General features: G+C 35.6%; 2 protein-coding genes across 5 annotated transcripts; one reads left to right on the top strand and one right to left on the bottom strand.

The window, feature by feature from the left end:
- The first annotated feature begins 234 nt into the window (after positions 1–234).
- Positions 235–2958, top strand: LOC120267502 (F-box protein At5g46170-like). Of its 3 annotated transcripts, XR_005538480.1 has the most exons (3): positions 235–1449; positions 2661–2739; positions 2845–2958. XR_005538480.1 is itself a non-coding variant. In XM_039275177.1 (2 exons), the coding sequence occupies exon 1, from the start codon at positions 306–308 to the stop codon at positions 1443–1445; it is 1140 nt and encodes a 379-aa protein (XP_039131111.1). In that variant the 5' UTR covers positions 235–305; the 3' UTR covers positions 1446–1449; positions 2661–2958. The 3 variants fall into 3 exon arrangements, 2 of the variants coding, with proteins under 2 accessions (XP_039131111.1, XP_039131112.1); XM_039275177.1 differs by having other exon boundaries at positions 2661–2958; XM_039275178.1 differs by lacking the exons at positions 2661–2739; positions 2845–2958 and adding an exon at positions 2402–2652.
- Positions 2959–3745: 787 nt separating this feature from the next.
- LOC120266850 (transcription factor TCP2-like) lies at positions 3746–10397 on the bottom strand. Of its 2 annotated transcripts, none has more exons than XM_039274501.1 (3): positions 9877–10397; positions 8113–9688; positions 3746–4020 (listed from the first exon to the last, which is right to left on the bottom strand). In XM_039274501.1, exon 2 carries the CDS (start codon positions 9499–9501, stop codon positions 8134–8136), a length of 1368 nt encoding a protein of 455 aa, XP_039130435.1. In that variant the 5' UTR covers positions 9502–9688; positions 9877–10397; the 3' UTR covers positions 3746–4020; positions 8113–8133. The 2 variants fall into 2 exon arrangements, with proteins under 2 accessions (XP_039130435.1, XP_039130436.1); XM_039274502.1 differs by having other exon boundaries at positions 8113–9685.
- Between the last annotated feature and the right edge of the window lie 834 nt (positions 10398–11231).

Here is an 11231-nt window from a genome sequence, read left to right as displayed (position 1 = left end):
CCACTGCATTTTCAACTACATTCAACCAAACGCCCAACCATCTTAAATTTAAGATATATTTTCTAATTTTTTAAAAATAAAAAAAAGGACAATAATTAATAAATCACATAAAGTCATACACAAGAAAAAGGAGCCAAATGCATTCATGTCGATTTGTTACAATTTCCACATTATTAATATATAATAATATTAATTAATTAATTAATTAATTAAAAGAATAATGTTGCGTTTCATGAGAGCTAAAAAAGCACAGCGAAAGGTCTCCTCTCGAGATCTGGCTTCAGAGAACTAGGGTTTCCTCTTCAATGGCGGATCTGGGCGCCTCCACCTCACCGGACTCGCCGGAGGCCCTCGACCACTTCGACCGCCTGCCGGACCCTGTGCTCCTCATCGTCCTCAACCGGATCGGCGACGTGAAGGCTCTCGGCCGCTGCAGCGTCGTCTCCCGCCGCTTCCACGCTCTCGTCCCTCAGGTAGACTCCGTCGTCGTCCGCGTCGACTGCGTGATCTCTGATGACCTCTCCGGAGCCACCGACAAGCCCCGTGGCGTCTTCTCCCACCTTGCCCGCCTCGTCCTCTCCGGCCTTGTCAAGCCTCTCCACGCTCTTGGCCACATTCTCGGCCCCCAATCCTCCTCCTCTTCTTCTTCGTCTTCGTCTTCTTCTTCTTCTTCTTCTTCTTATCAGGCTCGCCATTCGTCGTCCTCCGAGGTCTTGCATCACTCCCCGGCCGAGGTTCTTAAGAATTTCAAGGAGATCCGACGGCTTAAGATCGAGCTTCCCTCCGGCGAGCTTGGCATCGAGGATGGCGTTCTACTCAAGTGGAACGCCGCGTTCAGCTCCACCCTCGACTCCTGCGTCATCCTCGGCGCCTCCTCCATCTCCGATAAGAACCCTAACCCTAATTCCACCCCCGTTTCAACCACCTCTGATGAGGGCGGCAGCATCCCGGAGTCGTTCTACAACAATGGCGCCCTGAAGCTCCGGGTTGTCTGGACGATCAGCTCCCTCATCGCCGCCTCAGCCCGGCACTATCTATTGCAGCCGATCATATCGGATCATGAGACGCTGGAGAGTCTCGTTTTGACTGATGCTGATGGCCAGGGGATGCTGACGATGGACAGGGAGCAACTCCAGGACCTGCGCTTGCGTCCGGTGATGCCTTCCGGTTCATCGCAGCGCACGCTGGTGCCGGCGCTCAACATGAGGTTGTGGTATGCCCCTCATTTGGATCTCCCTGGTGGGGTTGTCTTAACGGGAGCGACACTGGTGGCCATCCGGCCGAGCGCTGCGGAGCAGCAGCAACAACAACAGCCGCCTGGTGAGATGGTTGGTGGATTCGATGGATATTCTTGGGTTTCTAGTGCGTTTGATGAGCCTTACAGGACTGCAGCTGGCTTGTTGGTGAGGCGGAGGACATACTGTCTCGAGATGAACTCGTTTTGATCTGGTATGTTAGTTATTCTGCATTGATCCTTGCTTTAAATTGCTCAAAAAAAAATTTTCTTAAACTGATCCATGCTCGAGGACTAGCAATTGAAGTGGATGAAGGAGGAGGAAAAATGGTTACTTTCTTGTTCTTGTGCTTGTTGGCTGAAATATGCATTTTGGATATAGACAACAGATTGTTCTTGGTGGGTTTTTCAGAAAACAGAAAGATACATTTTGATGACTAGATACCTTGCTTCCTGTTGTGTCTTTGGCTGAAATATATATATATATATATATATATATATATATATATTTTGGATATATATATATACACCAATCTAGTGAACACAAATTTGTCCTGATGGGTTTCTTGGGAGGAAAAAATTAATCTTTTGAAGAACTATATATGCTGTGTTATTGTTTTATGATTGAATTTGAGCTTGACAAGAACTCGTACTTCCCATATGACGCATATAGAGAAGAACATGTTGTTGCTCACAATTTCTGCTTGTTTAAACTTGTCGGATGAGAGGAAATATTCTGCATTCGTATAGATATTTGAAGGCAAAATTTAAAGGATTTTAATTAAACTTGAGTTTTTTTTATATATTCTAGGTTGGACCATTTGAGTGTTTTTTTATCCTAAACATAGTTGCAGGGATCTGGTATCAATGAGATTGATTCTTGATGTCTTGGGTGATTATGATCATGAGTTTCATCTGCTCTTTTGTTTGTCCTAGTTCTTGTATGGTTGTCGATTAATGTCATTGATTCCCAGTTTTCCTTTTTAGACTTTGAAAGCCGTTTTCACTTGTTCATCAAACTTTTTTCACTTTCCGTACTATAGTCCAAGGAATATTCATAACTGCTTTTTTCATAAAACTCTTTTGACTATGCTTTAGTTCTCTTTAAGTTTATAGCAGTAATGAAATATTTGATTGCCCTAATCTTTTGCTCTTATTGTACAACAGTCAAAGGAACTTCTATCTATTTGACCTCTTGCAAAGAACATCTTTGCATCATTAGTTCGTGACTTTACATATATGCAAGCCTTGTATCATAATGAACGCAGCATTGCACAATTGGAAACAAAGTCTTGTCTCATCAAACCTTGTACTTAGTTTTGGTTCTAAAATTTTGTTTTGGTACTGTTTTTAATTCCATCTTGTTTTGGAATTTTGTAACTGATGAGTTCAATTCTTGTTCTGATGGTGTTCTATTCTTTAACAGTATTTGCAGGATTATTAGATATTATAAAGAAATGAACAATTGGATAGTTTTTGGCCGCCGTAGAAAAATCCATAATCAGGTTTGTGACCCAACACACAAGTGCTATCTACATCCCTCTTGCTGCAATTTCGCATCCTCTGTTGTTGATCATAAGCTGAAATATTTGAATTGTTTGCATGCACAGGGTAGTATGCACCTTTATTTGGAGCTCTGTACTTGAGTTAGGGATAGCTCAATGTTCATGTATATGTTGATTCAATAACTCCTAATTGTGCTCAATGAAATTTAATTTTGTATCTTTTGGTTTGCATGAATCCGCTAAGTTAATTCAAATGGGCAAGGGTTATGATAAAAAGTGTTGTAGGGGAATATACTTTTTATTAAACTTGGATATATGTGGAGATTAACATCCAAATGTAGAGGAATACTGAACTTGTTATCTAGACAGTAGTGTACTTAATATGTTTGCTTAGATGGGGCATATACCAAAATGAACAAATCTGTCTAATAAATTAATGGAAAATGATTTACTAATTTTTTTTTTTATTCTTAAATTTTTATGTATGATCTAATATAAATGTCGCGTTGGTAGCAATGTTAAACGTAATCTAATGTAAATTTTTGCATATAAATTAACATCAAGAGATGATTTGCTTTTTTGGTTTTTCTAAAAGGTTGTTTCCACCGTTTATAATATTAGATATTGTATAAATAACTTATAAAATTTTAACCATTTAAAATATTTGGTGAATCAATGTAATGTGCATATTTAAAAATCTAATTTTTATAGTGGCATAAAAAGGAACTCCTGTTATTTCACATCAAAACAGAAAATTAGACAATGTGGTTCGGATGACTAAATGGGTATTTCATAAGAGAAACTACATATACACACAGATAATACAATAATAAAATGGACTGAAATATCATCAACAAAAAACACATCTGTCAAACCACCCTTCAAACTTACGAAGAGAGAGACATTCAATTTCTATCAGTCAGAACTGGCAAACTGAACATCTTAATAATACTCAGCCTTTCATTTTATACTTTCTGTCCCATGCATTGCTCTCTCCATTCATCAGTTTGGGTTCTATCAAACCTTTTTCTGCTTTTTGATATTATAACAACAAAGCTGCCCCTCAAACAGTATTATGATGATAAATCATTCAACACACTAATAATGATCGCGATACAAGATAATTGATACAGAATTTAAATAAAGAGGTTGATTGCTCAATAGCAGTACCAATGAGAACGAAAATCATCATAATAAAAATAATAATATGATTTTTAAGATGCCCCGACGAGGAGATGGTTCTGAATTCGACAGTTGTTCATCTGTCCTGAATTCCTGCATCTATACAATTAAGACAATTAGTACAAATACACTTTGTGACAAGAAATCTATAAATGGTTGTTTGCTTGTATTTGAATCTATCTGACAAACATGCACAGACAACTCAACTAAATCAAGACATCATCATTATCGAGCAGGTACAACCACAAAATATGCATCCATTCATGTGCTTGATACATGTCTTTAGAGAATTGCAATCCATAATTTCATCAACATTGTGTAAGAAAGATGTTCAATGGCAGCATTAGACAGATAATTTCACAATAATGAGGCAAAAGATAATTGGCAACTTTGGAAAAATTATCTGCATGGGAAAATTTAGATGCTGATATGACGAGTTCTGTGCACAAAGGGCTGTAATTTCATTCCATGCTACTGAACACTTTTCATTCATCGAAATCTACATATAAATTTTGTGTGAGTTCAGAGACCGAAAAAACAATGAGTAAGGAATAATTCCCGAGACATATAACTAGAAAAAAATTGCCAGATTTTAGTAGAAGTTGTTCATGATCCATTGTATCTAAGGGCCTCGCGTATTATAAATGGCCGCGAATATGATCTAGAGTAAAAAAATAAACCAATCCATAAAAACTAGAGTTTGCGAATAGACCAAAGTTGACTAAACAAAGCTGATAAAGATTACTAAAGCAAATGCTATTTAATTAAAAGAATAAAATGATAAGTGATTAAAAATAAGATTCAATAACACTTTTGATTTCAAATATCTGCAGACAGGAAATATGAAACGATAAAAAAAAGATCTCACATGTTAGAGATTTGCAAGGTCCATCGATGCTAAAACATTAAATCGATAAGTCCTTCAGTAGGAGAAAACAAAAGAGAATACTGATAGTTAAAAAAATTATATAGATAAGCAAGAGTACAATAGTACAGGGGACAACAATATAACTTTGGAAACTCAAAAATATTTTATAACCAAGTTTTTGGGTACACACAAGCACAGGAACATTCATTTATTAATGTTGATGAAAACTCAAAAAGCAAATCCAAGACTAGGCACATTATAGACTTTATTATATAAAACAAAAGGACAAATGACTCTAGCTTCATAAGGAACATCCAAATTCAATGAATAATAACTAATATATTTGACAAAACAATAGTTAATATCAGAAAACAATATAAACAAATGCAACGGCTTCCAAAATATCAGAATCGAGAAGTATGCACAAAAGATAAGTTTAAAGAAGAACCTATAGACATAATCAAACTAAAAGTTGGTAATCAAAAGACACTAGAGTTGAAAGCTCTAAAAGAATATCACTTGTTACAAACACATTTATGTTTCAATCACTATGATAAATTTAGAAGCAACCAGCCTGAAACTTGCATAGAAAACCCTTAGATCAAAATGCTACCGTTGATGCCTATCAGATAGTCATTACTTTCATCTTACTATCATGCATAACTATCCAATATTTAAGGGTGAACACAACCTCTCTAATTAGAGTAAGTACACCACAGAAAAATCTTTAGATAGTACGGTACGCTATTCCAGTACAGAAGTAGGTATGTTTGCGTGTTTTAAATAAATTATACAAGTTAACCTAAATTTTAAGTCATTCTTTGAATAACATTGTCAAGCAAGAGATGTACTCCACCACCAACATTGAAGTTTCATATGATATTGGCGTGCTTGATAACAATCATGATGGGACATAACTCTAACCACTAAATCTTCTGATCAAATGGAAAAGTCTAGACTTCCATAACACTAGTTGAAGGAATGTTAATATCTTGACTGCATAAATAATGACAACTTGCACTATAGTTGGGTAATATATTGTTTACTGTGACGAATATGTTTCACTGGTCAGTCATGAAATAATATAAGTGAACAGTAGATGTATTTTATTTCTAAAGTCTCAATCATTTGAACGTTCATCAAGTTACAATCCCCACTCCAAAAAAAATTAAAAAATTAAAAAAGGGGGTTACAGTGCAAATAGATGCACATTTTGTCACAATAAAGTAGATTAAAATAACCAGGGGGTTTAGAAGATACAGACAGACAAACCCCTAAATTTAGATTTTAACAGTTCCCCCCAATCAATAAAAATAAACAAAGATTTAAGAAGTACAGAATTCTCAATTGAATTTGCCCTTGAAACAATTGGACTAGCGTTAACAAAGAATTAAAAGTTTGAAGTACTTAATAGCATAATTATTTTAAAATCAATAACAATTTAAAAGAGTGACCATGGGATATACAAAAGTGACTAACAAATTAATTATGTACCCTAATGCTATAATTGGACTATGGTTAAGTTCATGTTTACATTCTTACACCTATTCAAGAAATTAGTTTGCATACCTTATGCCACTGTCATTGAGTTCCATAAATAGACAGAATTCAAATGTTATATGAAATCAATAATTCCAAATGAAAACATCTTAAATAACTGATGAGCAAACAAAGAAATATTTTTCTTCTTAAAGGCTCCAAAATCTAAAAGAGGATTTTATTATTTTTAACTATGATATAAGCGTATAAATAATAAACCAATCATGACAATTTTGCAGGTATAAACTATCATAAAAGATAAAAGAAAAAAAAAACTATGATTTCAATGAGTACAATATATAAAACATATAATTTTGCAATCATACCAATTATAAAATTTCACAATAATTTGGAGGAAATTAATTTGCTATATAATTTATTCCGTAAATCCTTCGGGTCCAATTTGTTTATCTTTATATACAAAACCTCAACACTTCTCTATATAATGTGGATTAAAACTTTCACATTTTCAACAAGTTAGAGCAAGTTTATATAGTTTCTTCACTGTTTTTTTGACAAGGAATAAATGTACCTTTGTTTATGATTTAAGAAAATATACACCTATCAAAACAATAAAATAAAATCAACTAAACATAAATCAATAAACACAATATATAATATATGAAATAAAATCAAAGATATTCCAATTGAGATAAGTATCATGTAAATCATAAAGAATTAAATAAAAATGAGCAAATATAACATATATATAAATTTAATTTTCATTTACTAACTATACCTTTAAATATCATATGAAATTTTCTACATATATATATATATATATATAAGGATCACAACAATATAAAAAATTGTGTAAGCATGAAACATGGTAAAAATCATTCCAATTTAAATATTCTCATGTAAGTGCTTCTCAACACATAGTTTTATTATATCTACAATATATGTAACAAAATTTTCAAACCATAACAAATCACATTACATATCACTCAATTCGATATTAAAGAATACGTAGAGTATATTATTAGAAGACTTGCTCAAATGAAGAACAATATGCTCAAATACAACCGAAACATACATATAATACTTTGTTTTTAACAATAGCATGTACCAAATAAATAAGTAAACAAATCACTTAAGCACTTAAGAATGAGTTATATGTTCGACCAAATGTGATGCAAACAATTCGGATGAACCTTATCTGTCACCATCTGATCTAACTAATGTTAACAAAGCCACATGAAATCCCATACTATGCATAAGGAAAAAATAAAAGACAACCTGTTTATGCTACTAAAATAGCAATGTTATTTCTAACAGTTCAATCTGTTGTATCTAGCAGCTAAATAGGTATTGTAATTAAGCTTCCCTTATAATTGACTCCCACTCGAATTTCATAATGAAGTACATATAGTTCCGCTTATTGCACGGTAAGAAGAATGCATTTGAAAAAGAAAATAAAACAAATAACGGAGTGTTCGACACCTGGCCTAGTCAATGTGCATGAGAGAGAGAGAAGGACAACAAACAATGCATCTCCAAAGCTTCCCATAGGTGAGGCATAACTTGGTTATAAAAGCAAGAGTATCAAAACTTTTAAAAACCTTGGAGAAAGAAAAGAAAAGTGAGACATGCAACACCCAATGTCCTTTCCACAGTTGAAGATATCAAGGAGGAGGCAAACGGTCGCAGCAAATAAAACCATAGACAGAGCCAAAAAGCCACTCCAAAAACTTCTGCGTCATTGCAAACAAACAAACTTTTTTTTTCCCAAATTAAAAATAGCAAGATCAAAACATTCAATCTAAAGCGAAGGTTGAGCTTACCAGGCACTTCCTTAGCATCCTTCAGCTCTTCCCTTTCCCCTTCAAGTCTGATGAGTGCTTGAAGCCATCGCCATAGCATAGCTGGAGACGGGCATCGAAACCAGAGGAGAACTGGTTCTCCGGGGATGGGGCTGTGCCAAACAAAAAGGGTATATTTGGTCCATCTACAGCAGAAGGTGCAAACCTTTGTAGATGGTGGTGAGGTAACTGAGATGGTGAATTGGACTGAAGGGTCCCCCTGTTGTAACCAGCAAGACCAGGAGATATGGAAAAATTAAGACTATAGTCCCCAGCCGGGGATGTGGCGACAGGGATCAGATGATCCTGCAAGAAGGAGAACTGCTGCTGCATCTCCTGATGGTCCCCAGACGAAGGAGCACCAATATTGAATGGCACCATTGTCATTGGAGAACTGTTACCAAAGTGTGAAGACTGATTGTGACTGGAAAAATTAGACGGAGACTGTGACTGATTCTTCTGTGATTGCCCAAAAAGTCCTGCTTGCCCGAAGTAATCAGCAGTTGTAATAACAGGCTGAAGTTGCCGAACTTGTTGTTGTTGTTGTTGTTGTTGTTTCTGAATGCAGTTGCCACCATTGCTGCTCCCTCCAGTGAGGAGCTCAGTGAAGGAGCTCTGAGAATTCAAACTGTGGTGGTGGTGTTGGTGCTGATGGTGTTGGTTGTTGTGATGTGTTGTAGCTGCAGTCACATGGCATTCTTCTCCGCGGTTGTTATCTTTATCCTTATCTTTGGCAGTTCTTTCTCTCGCTCTTTCTCTAGCTTTGATTCGACTCTCTGATCGGGACAAAGACAGCACAGACCCTTTGCTCGTCTCCGAAGTGCTACTGCCACCCGATTTTGACAATGAAAGATGTTGTTGTTGTTGTTGATGATGATGCTGGTGTTGCTGCTGTTGTTGCTGCTCAGTGGTGTCATCTTGTGCATCCACATCCTTACTATTGTTATTCTGGCTCAAAGGCTCAGGAAAAGCAGAGTCAAGCTCCGGAAGCTTAGAAATGGCAGCAGAAGCAGCCTGAATAAGCCATTCTACAGCTTGGCTAGGCTGAGCATAACCAAGACGATCTTGAAGATCATAAAACTGTATAGCAGTGGAGACCGAAAGCCGAACTCTCCGATCTCGAAGCCCTTTGGCAGTTAGCACTTTGCTATGGCGATCTTTACCACCAGAAGCTCTGGAAACTCTGAAAATCCTGGAAGAAGCAGTGTGATGCCATGTCCGAACACGGCTGTTCTCAATCTTGTGTTCTCCATCATCGTCATCATCATCCTGGTGTTGTTGTTGTTGTTGTTGTTGATTTTTGTGATGTAGTTTAGAAGCTTGAGCTCCAGTTCTTGAACGCTTACAAGAGTTGATTTCCTCCATGTCCATCCACAAGCTCTCATGGAGGGAGGGAGCTTGTCTCCCTCTCTAAACTAAAACTAAAACTAAAGTAATCAAACTCAAATGAGAAAAAGACCAAAAAGCACTTCTGCTTCTGCTTCTGCCGCTGTTGCTGCCACTCCTGCACTTCTCGGCGGTGCAGCTGTCCTTTTGCATTAATAATGATTCAGTGCTGCTGTAACAGTAGCAGATAAATAAACAGAAAGAGAGAGAGAGAGATAAAGAAAACAAAAACAAGAAAACAAAAAATGGTGAAAACAGGAAAAAAAAAAAAAAAAAAAAAAAAAAATTATATACAAAAAGTGTAAGAAAGAGCAAAGAGGGAGAAATTGGTGAAGTCAAGGTATAGATCTTGAAAATCACCTGCGGAGATCAGTCTGGTTGCTACAGATCTAGCTGGATCTAGGATCTGGCTTCCTCAAGTCAAAATCAAAAGGTACATTCCTCACGAGATGAGATCGGGAAGAGTAGGGTTTTTGAGTTTTTAAGGTTGAAACAAAAATAAACAAGTTACCGGATGAACTGAAGAAGAAGAAGAAGAAGAAGAAGAAGAAGAAGAAGAGAAGTAGGGTTTTTGGTGAGCGTGGGGACAAAGGAAACGGAAGGGAAGGATTCGATGTGATAATTTAGGGTTAATTTAATAGTAATATATAAATATATACATATATAAAAGAGAAGGGATCATAGAATTAGGAAATGAGATTAGAGAGATATAGAGAGAAGAGAGAGAGAGCTCAAGGTTCAAGAGAGGGAGGGAGGGAGAGAGAAGGGTTGTGCCCTAGGGCGCTCCCATTTGAGCAATCAGCGAGCTTATCGGGAAAGGACAGACACTGCGCCGTCCGCCACTTTATACGGTGGAATCCTTTTTCTGTAAATACCCTTCTTTTTTTCTGTTTATTTACATCTCTAACATTCTCCCTCTTTCTCTCTCTCTCTCTCTCTCTCTCTCTCTCTCTCTCTGAGTTTTTGGATGGGATTTGTGTTTTTTTATCAATGATGAAAAATTAAAAATTAGTTGTCACCATCCGTTCTGCTTGTTTTGTTTCTTGGAAATATCTGCTGGTAATTTTGTGAAGAAACTGTCTAATAATAAATGTTAGTAAATTTTTTGAAGTGTAAAGGTTTTTTTTTTGGGAAAAAATGAGGGGGTAATAATTGAAATACTTTTCAACATTTTTTTTTTTTTTTTGAATTTGAATTAACGGTATGTAAGATTTGGATTATCCTGGTAATTATTTTTCTAAATTAGTACTGTTAATAAATTAACTTTTAACTATGGGTTGATTAAGTGATAAAAACTTAAATCAGTTAGAGTAAATTATTTTGAACTTAAATTTTTACTCAAAAAAGACTAAAGACTCAAATAACAATAATAATAATTCAAAATGTTTTTGGTTTTTTCAAGTTTTGATTACCTTTGTAATTTTATTTTAAACTAATGGAGAGTAACATATTATTATACTGGTTTTTTATTCTGTTAATAAATATTAACTAATTAGTGTTGCTTTGTTTGATCCAAATTACTTGCAAATAGAATATAATTATTTCATGGAAGAAAATGCTTGTCAAGGGGAATGTGTTTCTGGGTTTAATTAACTATATATTTTTCTCCATAGTTTGGTGGTGCATGCAAGCTCTCAACTAACAATCCAAAATATTTACCATGTAATTTATGTATTTTTTTTTTAAATTTTATATATATATATATATAGCATTTT

The sequence above is a fragment of the Dioscorea cayenensis genome, chromosome 8 (assembly GCF_009730915.1).
Source record: "Dioscorea cayenensis subsp. rotundata cultivar TDr96_F1 chromosome 8, TDr96_F1_v2_PseudoChromosome.rev07_lg8_w22 25.fasta, whole genome shotgun sequence".
NCBI lineage: Eukaryota > Viridiplantae > Streptophyta > Magnoliopsida > Dioscoreales > Dioscoreaceae > Dioscorea > Dioscorea cayenensis.
This window is presented reverse-complemented; position numbering and strand designations above follow the sequence as displayed.